The sequence below is a fragment of the Bufo gargarizans genome, chromosome 3, assembly GCF_014858855.1.
Source record: "Bufo gargarizans isolate SCDJY-AF-19 chromosome 3, ASM1485885v1, whole genome shotgun sequence".
NCBI lineage: Eukaryota > Metazoa > Chordata > Amphibia > Anura > Bufonidae > Bufo > Bufo gargarizans.
The window spans coordinates 515,802,209-515,819,034 of NC_058082.1; the positions used below are offsets into that span (position 1 = coordinate 515,802,209).

At 41.5% G+C, this 16,826-nt stretch overlaps 1 protein-coding gene across 3 annotated transcripts in view; it reads left to right on the forward strand.

Annotated features, from left to right (window-relative positions):
* BCLAF3 (BCLAF1 and THRAP3 family member 3) overlaps positions 1 to 8,774 on the forward strand; it is a 76,164-nt gene extending 67,390 nt beyond the window's left edge. For all 3 annotated transcript variants that reach the window (XM_044283975.1, XM_044283974.1, XM_044283976.1), the window contains one exon: positions 8,343 to 8,774. In XM_044283975.1, the coding sequence (XP_044139910.1) occupies positions 8,343 to 8,372 (30 nt within the window). In that variant the 3' untranslated portion in view covers positions 8,373 to 8,774. The remainder of the gene's footprint in view (positions 1 to 8,342) is intronic.
* Positions 8,775 to 16,826: the final 8,052 nt, after the last annotated feature.

Genomic DNA, 16,826 nt, shown 5'->3' on the forward strand with positions numbered 1-16,826 from the left:
CCTGTCCCTCCTATTTGTGGAAAATTCATGTAGTTTGTAAAAGGTGGTGGAATATATACACTCGCAATTACCCAAGCTTGGTTATTAATAATGCAATCCAAAAAACGCAAAACACCCCTCCCTATCCGTTAACTGCCCTTTTACTGTAATTTTAATATCCCTATGAATCAAGATACTGACTCCTCTGGAATAAGTGGAGAACACCGAGTGAAAGGCTGGTTGTACCCATGGTTTCTTCAGGACTTTACAGTTTTCTTTAATCAAGTGCGTCTCTTGAAGACAAATAATTGCTGACAACTGTTTATTAATTACATTAAAAACTGTGATTCTTTTAACCCCTGTTCCTAAACCCCTAATATTCCATGACACTATACACATCTATCAATTAATAATTACTGGAATAAATACTCTCACAGCAAGATAAACCAACCTGAAAAAAAACAAAACAAAAAGGTCAAGGATGTAACTTGCTCATCCTTGAGAATACCATAGACTGATCCGGAGGAGTGAAGGAGAGAGAAAAAAAATTAAAAGCTGAAAGAAGGAGGAGGTAACCATCCCTTACCCACCTCCACCCACCTCCCCTACCATTTGACCCATAAGACTGAAACAGCCCCTGGCTCTCTTGATTTAGCATAACTCCCCCTGGGAATCCAGTGCAACCATTATGTCCAGATATATTTTCCCCCATCCACACTCTGGCCTCTTGCAGAGAGTAAAAAAAAAACATGTTTTCCCTTTCCACTTCACCCTTAATTATTGGACCCCCTTCAAACGAAGTTCTTTTTTCACATCAGTAAATCTACTCCTTTCCTTCTGAGTCTCTCTCGCATAATCGGAAAATAACATCACTGGGGTTCCTTTCTAATCTAGCTTTCCAGAATGATTAAACAGCGGAGTTCTCCAAACACCTTTTCTATAAAAAAAAAAAAAAAAAGGGAGAAGCGACTTGGGATAAAGATAATATAGTGACTCAGGATGAAGATAATATGGTACATCATGTAGTGCTTCTACATGATGTACCATATTATCTTCATCCTGAGTCACTATATTATCTTTATCCCAAGTCGCTTCTCCCTTTTTTTTTTTTTTTTTTTTTATAGAAAAGGTGTTTGGAGAACTCAGCTGTTTAATCATTCTGGTTATTAACTGTTTGGACCAATCAGATTTTTTTTGTTCCTGGGGAGATCGTATTTTCCAAATTAAGATGTGGTTTCCCCGCTTTCCTCCCGTTTGTTTTGCCGTAGTTCCTCTATTTCTTCTCCCCCGCTTCCCTCACCCCAGATATATACGCTTATCAGTACTTTTACAAAGTTATAAATCTCCAAATTGGCATTATTGTACATCGATTAAGAAGAGCATATAATAGCAGGGTGAAGTTCATACCACAATTATAAATACCTAATTTCTCCTCTACAGTTGATCTATTTTCACCAAGCTGCTTGGCAATTGCCCCGTAGCCCTTTCCAGCCTTGTGGAGGTCCACAATTTTGTCTGTATTTTGACTGTTGGGTGGACAGGTGTGTTTAAAGAGCTCAGAGTGCTGAGTACTAAGTTAGATTAATGAGTGGAGTGGAGTAGAGGTGGACTTTTTAAAGGCACAGTAACAGGTCTTTGAGAGACAGAATTCTTGGTGTTTCACAGGTGTTCAATACTTTTGGTCAGCAGTGCAAGACAAATTCTTTAAAAATCATACAATGCGATTTCTAGATTTTTTTAAAAAAAAATTCCCTCTGTTTCTCAGAGTGGGAATGCACCTACAATGTGAATTTCAGACCTCTCCATGGTTTCTAAGTGGGTGAACTCGCAGGGTGTTCAAATACTTCTGTTCCTCACTGTAGTTATGGTGCCATCTGCATGAAAAACTTTCAGCAGTGCAGGGTATAAAAGCCCGAACCTGGTGTGTCTCTCGTACAGCTCTGAACAAATAGTTGAGAATTCTCTCATACTTCTTTGCACTTCCGCTGAATAATCTCCAAAGATCAGTATTCTTTGGCCATTAATTTCCACCGCTGACCTGTTTTGTTTGAAGGATCGCATGATTGCTGTTTTGTCTGTAAAGTCCAGGTATTTCACTTATTACTGGTCTAGGGCGTCTGGCCAGAGCACTTGGAGCTTTTAGGTTATTATCCTCATTAGATCTCAAATCTGGACCAATTCTGTGTGCTCTCTCTACTTTGCAGCGATTTTGCATTCCCAGCGCTGGTGGGATGTCTTTTTCACAAATGTGCACAAGATCTTGGGCGGGAATCGACTCTGAGATGCCTATGATGTGCAGGCTGTTTCTGTGGGATCGATTCTCCAGGTTGTCAACTTTTTCTGTTAGTAACCTGTTGTCCCGCAGTGCTGATTCTAGGTGAGTTCTTATTTTGTGGCAGGAACCTCAGCAGCTGTACTCTTTGCTCAACTCCATCCAGCCTGGCACCATGTTTGGCTGTAGTGACTTGGAGGGCTTGTAATGTTGCTCCCACCGTGCTCGACAGAGATTCTTGAAGATCTGGAAGGATCCTGCTGGCTACTTCTATTGCTAGTTTTGTATAGTTTATTTGCGGTTCCTCCCCAATAGATTCGGTGTCCTTACTTGTATAATCCTCTTGGACACTGGTTAGTTGTGAGAAAGGAGTCAGCAGGTCCTCCTCCACCATGTCTGTGTCCCGCGCTGAGGGTTTCGTCTGCCTACCTTGACTTTTGGTTTTATTTCTGCTCCCCATGTTCAAAAGGAAACGTTCCATAGATGTTCACCTGACTTGTGGTGGTGCTTGTCCCGGTATTTCTCCGGTTTGAAAGGGAGGTTTTGTGCATGGAGCTGGTTAGATGCCACCATGGTGGCGCCGGAACCGGAAGTCCTGCGACAATAGTTCATGTGATTTTATGAAGATATGTGAATGTAAATTTAGACCTACAGTATGTGTTTGAGAAAAGTCCCAAAGGACCGAAACGTCGCATGTGTAGCGGCATGTAAATAAATCACATTTTGTACCTTGAAAAACTCTGGAGTGCTGGAGTCTTTTCTAACCTATATAGACAGGGTGGGAACCCTACTCCAAGGAACTTGTGTTCACAAGATATCTACTATAAGCAGTCATAGATTTACTCTACATTTTGAACCATTTGGTATTTTTAAAAATGATAAATCTGTTGGAATCTTTCTTACTTACATTTCCCAGTTAACCCCACTCAGTGCATAACTCTTCAAAAAGTTTTACTGCAAATGTGGAATGTGCTTTTCCCCTGTATTATTACATGGCATAAATTACGATCAATGGGCATTCATGTAATACAAGGACAATATCAGTTTCCCAGAATGGGAGTGCTCATACAAAGCGGCTCTAGTGGCTGATATATTATGGCTCCAAGTGTGAGGACCCCACTGTGATGTCCATATGCCCCAATAGGCCATATGGATAAGGGTTGTCCTAATGAAACCACTTCAATGACGCCAATGTATTCACCAGACTACAGGTTCTCTGTGGTGATTGTGATGTATTACCTAGAGGAAAAGAAAATATTAAAGGGGTTGTCCCATTTCCATGGTGAAATGGGACTAAGGGCTAGCCCCAGATGGCCAAGTTTAAGGTAACTGCCAAACAGGACGACGCTCCACTGTTTCCAAAGCTTCCTTTGCAGTGAATGGGAGCTCTATAAACAGCATATCGGCACAAGCTATACTGCTTCTGTAACTCCTAACTTGTGGAAACAGCATACATATCTGTGCTACGCTATGTGTGTAGGTTCCATTCACTACAAAGGGAGCTTCGGAAACAATGGAGCGTCGGCCCGCTCAACAGTTTCCATACGTTCGGCCACTTGACAGGAAAGTATATGTCTTTTTTAAGGTGGTTTCTTATTCTTAATGGATGAGGTTTGGGCCACCAAAATATGTCTTCTGGGAAGCTGAAAAAATGTTCTTGTTTTTTTATTCCAAAAGTTCCAAGATCTCTTTAAATTGTATAACCACATTAGGGTTTTTTGGTTTTTCAATGGAAATCCAACCCACACCCAGTGGTAACCACACAGACATTACGTTCACCTGCTTAGACGTTCTTCAAGCTTACTTTCAACTCAATTTAACTTGGTAATGATTTAACCATCTACATTTTATATTTTTTTTATTAGCTGTTAGCTGTCCACAATAAGTCTGGCATTACATGTAGGGGGTGATTCATGGCACTCTTAAGGGCATGGGCTGTGTTACTGCTGTCACAAGCTTAGCCAGGAATGGAAGGAAAAGTCCATGTTAACTCATTAGGAAGTTAAGAGTCTAATATTAAACTTATGAATGCCTTCTAAACCCAAGTATTGGATATATGCGGGAAATCTAGATAAACATAATAAACATACACACGGGCAGACTGAAAATTAACCTGTGTACAGAGATTATGTCTGATTCCACTGTCCCATGTACTAATATATGAATGGACCATACAGAGATCTTTCTAATGACATTTTTATGTCTAGGCCAGTAACCATGACTTATGTCTGGAGGAAAGAACAGGGAGGATATGGAACAAGATGTTGTGATTTATTGATCACGTTTAGGAGGGGCCTGAATACTAGCGTGCTGGAGATGGGGTGTTGACCCAGGGATTTATTCTGATGCCATACTTTTAGTAGGGTTAAAATTATTCCTTCTGTCAGGCATTTGGCATCTGCCTATAGGTTAGACTTGATGGACCTGTGAGTATTTTCAACCGTATCAATTATGTTTAATGGATTATCTATTAGTGTTAGTCGTTTTCCAGGAGTTGAATATTGATAACCTGTCCTCAGGATAGGTCACCAGCATCTGGTCCATCTACCGGCATCATGCTGATAAGCTGTTTTAAAGAGGCTGCAGTTAGCAATACGGCCTCTTCTTAGAGCAGTGATGTCACGTTCACCAGTCCCATGGCTTATTTGCAGCTCTGTCCCTTTCAAGTAAATGGAGCTGGGATGCAATACCAAGGACAACTGCTATACAGTGGATGGCACTGTGCTTTGTAAGCTGAGAGGAGGCCGCAGCACTCACTGGAGAGCTGCAGCCTCTCCAAATAAAAAGCCAATCTGCAGGGTTGCTGGGAGTTGGACACATCTTTGAGCTATTGATGACCTATCCTGAGGACAGATACGGATGACCTATCCTGAGGACAGGTTATCAATTATTAACCCTTTTAATATTAGATCCAAAGAAGAAATGATGGCAGCACTTTGAACAGCTTACTTACAAATTACTATACTAGTATTATTATTCACACATGCAGCGTTGTGGCTCAAAATGCAGAGCCTTTAGTAAATGGTTGTTTGCCCCTCAAGGGGTTTTGCCAAGATATCAACTTATCCCCAATCCACAGGATATAGCATAGTATTAATATATATGTTTAATGTTGTTATAAAAGAATATTAAGATGGTAAATTCTGTTTCAGGTTATAAAATCCCATTGACAGTGGACTATCCCTGACTTTTACAAGGGTAGTGTTATTTAGCAACACCAAATGGTGGATTGTAACGATAATGCCAAATTTATAATTCCTTTAAAAAAAAAGGGCAAGTGTTTCTTTCTGTCCACTATTCTACGTACTGGATGTAGAGCCTTACCTACTTGGCAGTCAGAATAGCCCCCCATCACTGTGTGGTGGGTGAGTGTATGGGTTTACACCAGCACATTATATCCTGCATGTACCCTACATGTCTCTTCCCAGGTCCAGCAGATGACATGGGATGGGGAGAGGGATATTTGGGTAATTTATATTATTTTCCAACTGAAGAAAGCATAGCAAATCTGTCAGATATCAATGAGTACCAGATGTGAAGGGCCAATTTCCGTCCGGAAACCTAACTCCCAGAGTGGGCGCTGGCTTAGTCAGTAGTGGTATCTTTGGAATAAAGTTATATATAGAAGCATTTTTCCATGAAACAATTAGTATAAAAGGATTTTTATTGTAACAAGCGACACATTTCATCATGCGGATACCGGTTTAGCCTGCGGGAAGCCTCGCTACAATGCTGAAACATGTCATTGGTTACAATGAAAATCCTTTTAGCTGGATGGCTTGGTGAAAGGATCCTTCCATTTTAAACTTTATTCCATCAATACCACTGCAGACTAAGGCCTCTTGCACACGAACGTACATTCTTTCTGTGTGGGTTCCGTTTCTTGTTTTTTTGCGGACCGTATAGGGAACCATTCATTTCAATTGGTCCGCAAAAAAACTGAAGTTACTCTGTGTGCATTCCGTTTCCGTTCTGCAAAAAAATAGAACATGTCCTATTGTCTGCATTACGGACAAGGATAGTAGTGTTCTATTAGGGGCCAGCTGTTCCGTTCCTCAAAATACGGAATGCACGCGGAAGTCATCTTTATTTTCTGTGGATCCGTTTTTTGCAGACCGCAAATAACATTCAGTCATGTGCATGAGGCCTAAGTCAGCGTCCACTTAAAGGGATTCTGTCACCAAGTTTTGGGCTATAGAGCTGCAGACATGCACGGCTAGATTGCCGCTAGCATGTCCGCAATATATCTGTCCTATAGGGCTGTGTGGTTTTAATTTCTTTAAAAAAGGATTTTATAGATATGTAAATGAGTCTTGTATGTGTCCAAGGGGCTGTACTAACCTTCCTGGAGCCCAGCCACGCCCGCCTGTGAAGGAGCCCAGCACCGCCTATGTCCTCCGAATCTCCTCCTTTCATCAACTATAGATTTGCGTAATCGCGCTGATGCTGATGTCAGCACAGGGAAGGAACACTATACCAGCACTGCGCATGCGCGAGCTCGCGGCAGTCTATAGTTGATGAAAGGAGGAGATTCGGAGGACATAGGCGGTGCTGGGCTCCTTCACAGGCGGGCGTGGCTGGGCTCCAGGAAGGTTAGTACAGCCCCTTGGACACATACAAGACTCATTTACATATCTATAAAATCCTTTTTTAAAGAAATTAAAACCACACAGCCCTATGCGGACATGCTAGCGGCGTTCTAGTCGTGCATGTCCGCAGCTCTATAGCCCAAAACTTGGTGACAGAATCCCTTTAATAAATAGTTAGGATTTCCTGCCAAAATCTGACTCATGGTACTTGTAACCAGTGCACTATAGAGTTGTGATTATGTAGACCAACTCTGTCAGGTTAGTCCACACCCTGTCGGGACCAGTGTGTGTACTCCTACATTGAGTCACCTAACTGTTGTGTTTGGGGTGCACCCCTTTGTCCTTTCAAATATCAGTGAGTAACTCTTATATGCCAAAAATATGTAGGATAGTGTTCTAACGTGAACAAAGACTAATTCTGTGAGATACATCATAGAAGCAGGACATATATTTTAGTTTGTATATGAATTAAAGTATGCCAATACAAGAAAGTCCATCATTATTCCACTTGCTTTATGCCTTAGGCCCCTTTCACACGGGCGAGTATTCCAAGCGGATGCGATGCGCGAGTTGAACGCATTGCACCCGCACTGAATCCAGACCCATTCATTTCTATGGGGTTCATCACTTATGCGTTGCGTGAAAATCGCAGCATGCTCTATTTTGTGTGTTTTTCACGTAATGCAGGCCCCATAGAAATAAATGGGGTCGCGTGAAAATCGCAAGCATCCGCAAGCGGATGCGGTGAGATTTTCACGCACGGTTGCTAGGAGACGATCGGGATGGAGACCCGATCATTATTATTTTCCCTTATAACATGGTTATAAGGGAAAATAATAGCATTCTGAATACAGAATGCATAGTACAATAGAGCTGGAGGGGTTAAAAATAAAATAAAAAATAATTTAACTCTCCTTAATCCACTTGATCGCGCAGCCCGGCATCTCTTCTGTCTGTCTTCTGTGCTGTGTGGAGGAACAAGACCTGTGGTGACGTCACTCCGGTCATCACATGATCCATCACCATGGTAAAAGATCATGTGATGACCGGAGTGATGTCACCACAGGTCCTGTTCCTCCACACAGCTAAGATGAAGACAGAAGGAGATGCCGGCTTTGCGATCAAGTGGACTAAGGTGAGTTAAATTTATTTTTTAACCCCTCCAGTGCTATTTTACTATGCATTCTATATTCAGAATGCTATTATTTTCCCTTATAACCATGTTATAAGGGAAAATAATCCAATCTACAGAACACCGATCCCAAGCCCGAACTTCTGTGAAGACGTTCGGGTACCAAACATGCGCGATTTTTCTCACGCGCGTGCAAAACGCATTACAATGTTTTGCACTCGCGCGGAAAAATTGCGCGTGCTCCCGCAACGCACCCGCACATTAGGGTTGGGATAAACACCTTAGTACAGATAAGAAACAATGTAACAGAAAATAATTATTTAAAGCACTTCAATATATTGAACATATATTCTGATGTTTCTCATTACAGGGATGGAAGAACCCAGCCCCAAGGATGTAACCGACTTCCATGAGCTTCAGGAGGAATCTTATCCACTAGAGCTTCTACTTGTAGATACTTGACTTTCCAGGGCTTCGTTAAGAGCATCGGCACTAAAAAATAAATAGTCTTGATAAAAGATACTATTTTCTCAGTAGTGGATTGCTGCACAACTTTTGTAATGTTTTCACAGTTTTTTAATGACCATGTTCAGATGAAAAATTGCTAATTTCTCAATACCATTTTCGCAAGAATAAAATGCAAGGCTGAAACACAGAGGACTTCTTATAGATGGGTTGTCTGTATTTATTACACCTTTCCTTTGGCAACAGCATGGTTTGTTTTATTTTTGTTTCTGTTCAGGTTTTAGTTTTATGTTGAGAAATTTGTGTATTAATGTAATAAAGTGCCTGAATTGTTTTATGTCTCTTTTTGTTTTATAGCACTTCTAAAGGGGTTTTCTGAGACTTGTATATTGATGAACTATGGTAAGGATAGGCCATCAATATCGGATTGGTGGAGTCAAACTCCCAGCACCCCCACTGATCAGCTGTTTGATGGGACCGCAGTGCTTGGACAAGCTCCCTGACCAAATCATAGTGTACCAAATACAGCACCATACCTTTGTATAGCAGCTTGGTATCGGACTGAGCTACACAAAGGCCATTTGATTGATGGATTTAATGTCACAAGCTGCAGTGCCCGCCCCAAGCACAGTGACTTCAACTGTTGATCTGGGGGAGTGCCAGGAATCGGATGATCCCCCTCCCATTAGATATTGATGATCTATTCTAAGGGTATGTTATAGATATGGAAGTCCTGGACAAACTCCTTTTCAGCCCTCTGTTCTGAATACAACAAGATATTAGTAGAGGCTACTGACTTCATCACAAACTTTAAAGTCTCATTTCTCGAAACTACACAAAGATTTTTAGTAGAAATAAACACTCATATTCCTAGTGATCATTTGTCTTGGGTCTCATGCACACGACCGATACCCATATGACAAATGACACATTGATAGGTGGGGAACCCTGTTACAGGTTTTCCATTGGACCTTAGAGCAAAAATATCCAAGCAGTATGAAATAGCTTCTATATTGTGCTCTGCTGAATGCTTCAACTTCTATACTTATATTGTGGGTCTTCCCTTCATGTTGATATATGCTCTTGAAGGGCAGTGCCAACCTATCTTCTTGAATATGAGACTAGTCCACAGAAGTCTAAAAATGAAAAATTAGATGTCCGCATACTAGCAGTGCTTTATTGTGACAGGAAAAACACCCAGACTGTTTGGAGGAGAACCCTGGGCAGGCATGCGGCAGTGAAGGAGAGGTAGACACAAGTTCCTCTGGGGCACACTCTGGATGTAGGGACCAGGCCTGATGGTGGATGAGGTGCTTTGGATGTTGCAGGTATTTTGAGTGCCTGGGGCAAGGTTTATTAAGACTTAATAAATGTGCCACCAGGTGTCATAGTGTGAGACGCAATTAGCTACCATGGCCATTTCTGTCTGTTATTTGTGGAGGGAACAATGACCAGCTTTCAGTATGTTCAGGACATTGTAGAATGTCGCTTTTTTTTATTTATTTTTTAAATCTGTTAGGAGATGTGATGTTCTAAGAAGATAATGCCTGCCCTACACAACATGCTCCTCAGGGTATCCAGCAGCTCCCATGACCATCTCAATCGCCATATCTCCCCATTTATGATGCCTCAATAGATGGAGACCACTCCTAGTACTTTGCCAATCCCTCTGGAATGCAGATCAACTGGAACATCTGGACTACGCGTTCACAACCTTTCTGCAGATGACACTACAGGTAGCTGTTCCTTGGCAGCCGGCCTGTATTCATATGCCCAGATAATTTTGGTAATTTTTTCTTCTTTGGGTAGGGAAGGTTTGGCTGCATCTGGTTGCCATTTCTGTTCATTAGCTAGTTTTTATTTTTTTATATAGTCAGGGACTTGCAAGCGAATGTGGACCTTGTAAAAAATAATCAAGAAGATATATATCCTGTTTATTTTGGGCAAAGTGCCAACCAATACTTCATTCATGTGTATATTGAATTTAAAATCATGAAAAATTTTAATTTTTGGAAGGGGGTTATGTGAGAAAGATGTTCAATAACTGGATGGCTAAGAATTATGAAATTAGCAAAAAGTAAATACGTCTTTGTTGGCCATAGCAACCAAAGTCCAGCTTTCATTTCCCATCTTGCTCTTTGAACAGTAAAGATTTGCTATAATTTGTTGCTGTGGCCACCAAAGACTGGTTTACTTCCAGTACTCTGTAAATGCACAATAAACTATTTGGGCTTCATTTATCATAGACCAGCATTTTACACTGGTCTTTAATATTCCCAAATGTAATTTGTAATATGTAATATCCCCAAAACAACCTTTTCATAAATTAGGCGCATCCTCAGGCAGTCTGCGCATCTAGACTGAAATCTTCTCCAGCTCCTAGACAGTAAACTCATGTAAATGAAAGAAAGCTTTACAGGGCTGATGGCCCTCTTTTCAGAAAATGGCAAGAGTGGCCTACAAAGGCCACATGCACCTAAATTTAGGTACAGTGGCATTCAAAAAGTTTCTGGCATAGGGAGTCATAATAAGTGTCAGGTCAAGTTGCTCTCATTTTTTAAAGGAGTTCGCTGGGAATTAAGAAAATGAAGATCCTTAAAGGCCATGGACACCTTTTGTAAAAAAATAATAAAAAAAAATTTACACTAATTTATTTTGTAGAGAAAATTATTTCTCCAATTGGTTGTCTTTATTTATATTTTTGTTCTTGTTCTACAGCCTGCTGTGCTTTCCTATGCACAGCAGGCTGCTCTCAGTGAGTTTACAGAGAATCTGTCATCTGACGGATTTTCTGTAACTCCTCCTGGCTTCACACGGAGTGCGCACTGTCTCTCTCCCTCCCCTGCAGCAGTCCTCTTCCCCTCAACAGGATGGTTGAGGGTGCAGAGTGTCAGCTGTAGCATACAGCTGACACTCTGCTTGAAATGGCTGACATAACTCCTTCCATGCCGTGGTCCTTGGGGACCGCTGTATAGAAGGGGCAAACTACAGACACAACCAGGAGGGCCAACCTGTTTAGGAGGGCCAAGCGCAGCAGAAGATCAGCTGTAACATACAGCTGACACTCTGCTTGTGTACTGCAGTGTATTGTAGATCCATCAGACCTACTGGATCTTCAAGAACTAAGTGGTTCTGGGTCAAAAAAGTAAGAAAAAAGTTATAGAAAAACAATTGTGGCAGTGGGGCTGCCAGAGGGCCATTGAAATGGTGTATCTCACCCAGAGGAGCCTAGGTGAGAACAGGAAATGCTGGGAAAATAGGTTTTTCCCACTGTCTGCAGCAGCAAGGCTGGTAACTTAGATAATTAGCAGCCAGCTGAGGAGCTCAGGTAAAAGGTGGGCTGAGCTCCTCAATCAGGGCTTCCAGTCTGGGGAAGAAGCAGACTGCGCCAAGGCCTGTGGGAGCCAGGACCCTCTACCCTGTGTGGGGTTAAGCACTGTGTTGTGTTTTGGGGAGCTGGGTGGTAGACCCAGATCCCGTTAGAGTGGGAGAAATACTATGTAGTCAGTGGCAAGATGGCCGAGGATTTATGTTTATGATTTGTTTGGACTGCTGTAAAAGTGACAAAGCTGGCCGTGGACAGGTTGCACCCAAATCTGCAGTGTTGGAGTGGCTTCTTAAGGTATGCCAACAGTCTAAATGGAGAAGACGGCGATCCTGGAGAGCTAAGGGACCCTGAGTTGTCACATTGTATGTGTGTGTGTGTGTATATATATATATATATATATATATATACACACACTTGCCTAAAGAATTATTAGGAACACCATACTAATACGGTGTTGGACCCCCCTTTGCCTTCAGAACTGCCTTAATTCTACGTGGCATTGATTCAACAAGGTGCTGATAGGAAATGTTGGCCCATATTGATAGGATAGCATCTTGCAGTTGATGGAGATTTGAGGGATGCACATCCAGGGCACGAAGCTCCCGTTCCACCACATCCCAAAGATGCTCTATTGGGTTGAGATCTGGTGACTGTGGGGGCCATTTTAGTACAGTGAACTCATTGTCATGTTCAAGAAACCAATTTGAAATGATTCGAACTTTGTGACATGGTGCATTATCCTGCTGGAAGTAGCTATCAGAGGATGGGTACATGGTGGTCATGAAGGGATGGACATGGTCAGAAACAATGCTCAGGTAGCCCGTGGCATTTAAACGATGGCCAATTGGCACTAAGGGGCCTAAAGTGTGCCCAGAAAACATCCCCCACACCATTACACCACCACCACCACCAGCCTGCACAGTGGTAACAAGGCATGATGGATACATGTTCTCATTCTGTTTACGCCAAATTCGGACTCTACCATTTGAATGTCTCAACAGAAATCGAGACTCATCAGACCAGGCAACATTTTTAGTCTTCAACAGTCCAATTTTGGTGTGCTTGTGCAAATTGTAGCCTCTTTTTCCTATTTGTAGTGGAGATGAGTGCTACCCGGTGGGGTCTTATGCTGTTGTAGCCCACCTTTCTTTCCCATTCTGACATTCAGTTTGGAGTTCAGGAGATTGTCTTGACCAGGACCACAACCCTACATGCATTGAAGCAACTGCCATGTGATTGGTTGACTAGATAATCGCATTAATGAGAAATAGAACAGGTGTTCCTAATAATTCTTTAGGTGAGTGTGTGTGTGTGTGTGTGTGTGTGTATATATATATATATATATATATATATATATATATATATATATATATATTATACACAGTACAGACCGAAAGTTTGGACACACCTTATCATTCAAAGATTTATCTTTATTTTTATGACTATGAAAATTGTAGATTCACACTGAAGGCATCAAAACTATGAATTAACACATGTGGAATTATATACATAACAAAAAAGTGTGAAACAACTGAAAATATGTCATATTCTAGGTTCTTCAAAGTAGCCACCTTTTGCTTTGATTACTGCTTTGCACACTCTTGGCATTCTCTTGATGAGCTTCAAGAGGTAGTCACCTGAAATGGTCTTCCAACAGTCTTGAAGGAGTTCCCAGAGATGCTTAGCACTTGTTGGCCCTTTTGCCTTCACTCTGCGGTCCAGCTCACCCCAAACCATCTCGATTAGGTTCAGGTCCGGTGACTGTGGAGGCCAGGTCATCTGGCGCAGCACCCCACCACTCTCCTTCATGGTCAAATAGCCCTTACACAGCCTGGAGGTGTGTTTGGGGTCATTGTCCTGTTGAAAAATGAATGATGGTCCAACTAAACGCAAACCGGATGGAATAGCATGCCGCTGCAAGATGCTGTGGTAGCCATGCTGGTTCAGTATGCCTTCAATTTAAAATAAATCCCCAACAGTGTCACCAGCAAAGCACCCCCACACCATCACACCTCCTCCTCCATGCTTCACGGTGTGAACTAGACATGTAGAGTCCATCCGTTCACCTTTTCTGAGTCGCACAAAGACACGGTGGTTGGAACCAAAAATCTCAAATTTGGACTCATCAGACCAAAGCACAGATTTCCACTGGTCTAGTGTCCATTCTTTGTGTTCTTTAGCCCAAACAAGTCTCTTCTGCTTGTTGCCTGTCCTTAGCAGTGGTTTCCTAGCAGATATTTTACCATGAAGGCCTGATTCACACAGTCTCCTCTTAACAGTTGTTCTAGAGATGTGTCTGCTGCTAGTACTCTGTGTGGCATTGACCTGGTCTCTAATCTGAGCTGCTGTTAACCTGCGATTTCTGAGGCTGGTGACTCGGATGAACTTATCCTCCGCAGCAGAGGTGACTTTTGGTCTTCCTTTCCTGGGGCGGTCCGCATGTGAGCCAGTTTCTTTGTAGCGCTTGATGGTTTTTGTGACTGCACTTGGGGACACTTTCAAAGTTTTCCAAATTTTTCGGCTGACTGACCTTCATTTCTTAAAGTAATGATGGTCACTCGTTTTTCTTTACTTAGCTGCTTTTTTCTTGCCATAATACAAATTCACACAGTCTATTCAGTAGGACTATCAGCTGTGTATCCACCTGACTTCTCCACAACGCAACTGATGGTCCCAACCCTATTTATAAGGCAAGAAATCCCACTTATTAAACCTGACAGGGCACACCTGTGAAGTGAAAACCATTTCAGGTGACTACCTTTTGAAGCTCATCAAAAGAATGCCAAGAGTGTGCAAAGCAGTAATCAAAGCAAAAGGTGGCTACTTTAAAGAACCTAGAATATGACATATTTTCAGTTGTTTCACACTTTTTTGTTATGTATATAATTCCACATGTGTTAATTCATAGTTTTGATGCCTTCAGTGTGAATCTACAATTTTCATAATCATGAAAATAAAGAAAACTCTTTGAATGAGAAGGCGTGTCCAAACTTTTGGTCTGTACTGTACAGAAAATAGAGACACAAAAACATTTTTTTTTTCAATAATTCTTTTAGTGTGTAAATCAAAATTTAAAAAATATATATATTAGGTATCGCTGTGTCCGTAACGACCTGCTTATCAAAATATCACATGATCTACTCTGTCAGGTGAACACTGTAAAAAAAATAAAACTGTGCCAGAATAGCCATTTTGGTTACCTTGCCTCACAAAAAGCGTAATATATGCGCACAACTACCTCTAGCAAAAGAATTACAGTGGATATAAAAAGTCTAGACACCCCTGTTAAAATGTCAGGTTGTTTAAAAAAAAAATTAGACAAAGATAAATAATTTCCTAACTTTTTCCACCTTTAATGTGACCTATAAACTGTACAACTCAATTGAAAAACAAACTGATATATTTTAGGTAGAGGGAAGAAAAAATATAAAAATAAAATAATATGGTTGCATAAGTGTGCACAACCTTTAAAATAATACTTTGTTGAAGCACCTTTTGATTTTTTTTAGAATCAATAATTTTTTATTGAGATATATCAGCAAATGACAAAAAATTACTGTTATTACTCACTCGCAGGTGAGTAGACTCAGGTGAAAGTCATAGGTGAACATCGAATCTCCCAGACAGAGGGAGTTAAAAACATAGATCAACACAAATTATATAGCATATCAAGAAGTAATACAGAAAATCAACAATTCCTCAGGGTGTACCAATAGGGGAAAAGGATGAGGGGAGCATATTTCAGAGAGTTCCATCTTTGTCAACCATGGACGGTTAGGAGGGGGACATATAGCTCGATGACCTCCACACTTGCCACGTCTTCTCATATTTCACGGTATTGCAAGAAACATTCGAAGTCGCAGAGGCCATGATTTGTTCGAAGAGGCAGGTCTTGTTAACCCTTTGGATTACTTTGATTAATGTAGGGAGGTATAGAGACTTCCATTTAGAAGTGATAGCTAATTTAGCAGAAAGAAGGATATGACAGACCAATCCCCTGTAGGCAATAGGTATAGCTGTGATACCAATCATCAGCAAAGCTAACGAGGGGGAGGGGGTACTCAGGGTTGACTTTGAATCTGAGATCTGAGAAATCGGGGAAAAGACCTCATCCCAAAATGGCTTAATTATCAGGCAGTTCCATAGTATATGATACAGTGTGCCTTTATGGCCACAGCTCCTCCAACATAGGGGAGAGACAGACGGGTATATAATGTGTAACCTTTCAGGGGTGAAGTACCATCTCAGGGAGGTTTTAAAAAATGATTCATATTGGGTCACACAGGTGATGTTCTTCGAGACGTATTTAAAAGCTGATTGCCATTGCAAAGGCGTAAATTTGGACCCTAAGTCTCGTTCCCAAGATAGGAATGGCGCGGACATAATAAAAGTGTCCTTGCGACTAAGCTGTGAGTATAAAGGGCGGAGGGTTTTAAGCTTCTGCTTGGGTAACGACCAAAGCTCTAGGATCCGCTCGTTGGCCGTTGGCAGAGTGGGATTGTCGGCTAGGAAATGCCTAATTCTGAGATAGTTGTAGAATTCAGCATTGGGAACCTTAAAGGTGTGGTGTAAGCTTTCAAAGGAGAAAAGGCTGTCATCTTGAAACAACTGAAGAATCTCTGTTATATCATATTTGTGCCAAGTTCCCACTCCCAAATACGGGATAAGATAGTCTAGAACCATTAACGGGAGAGGGCCTGGAGTGGGGCGGGACTCTTTGGATGTGAGGGTATGATATCGGACCCAACAATCTACGGCATTGGAGGCAAGGAAGGACAGGTCGGGTCTTATATATGATTTAGTTAGCGAGGCTATCAGTAAAGCTTTCAGGTTGCCCCATGGGACCTCCGTGGAATCAATATGAGTCCACTGTTTAGAAAAATCCATCTTACACCAGCTCTCCAATTGGGCAATTTGTGTCGCTAGATAGTAGTCATGGATATTAGGTAAACTAATGCCGCCTAGTTGTTTCCTGGCATGCAAAATTTTTGACGCTATTCTAGGTTTCCTGCCATGCCATAGGAAGGTATTTAATAGCTTGTTGCATTGAAAAAAATAAGA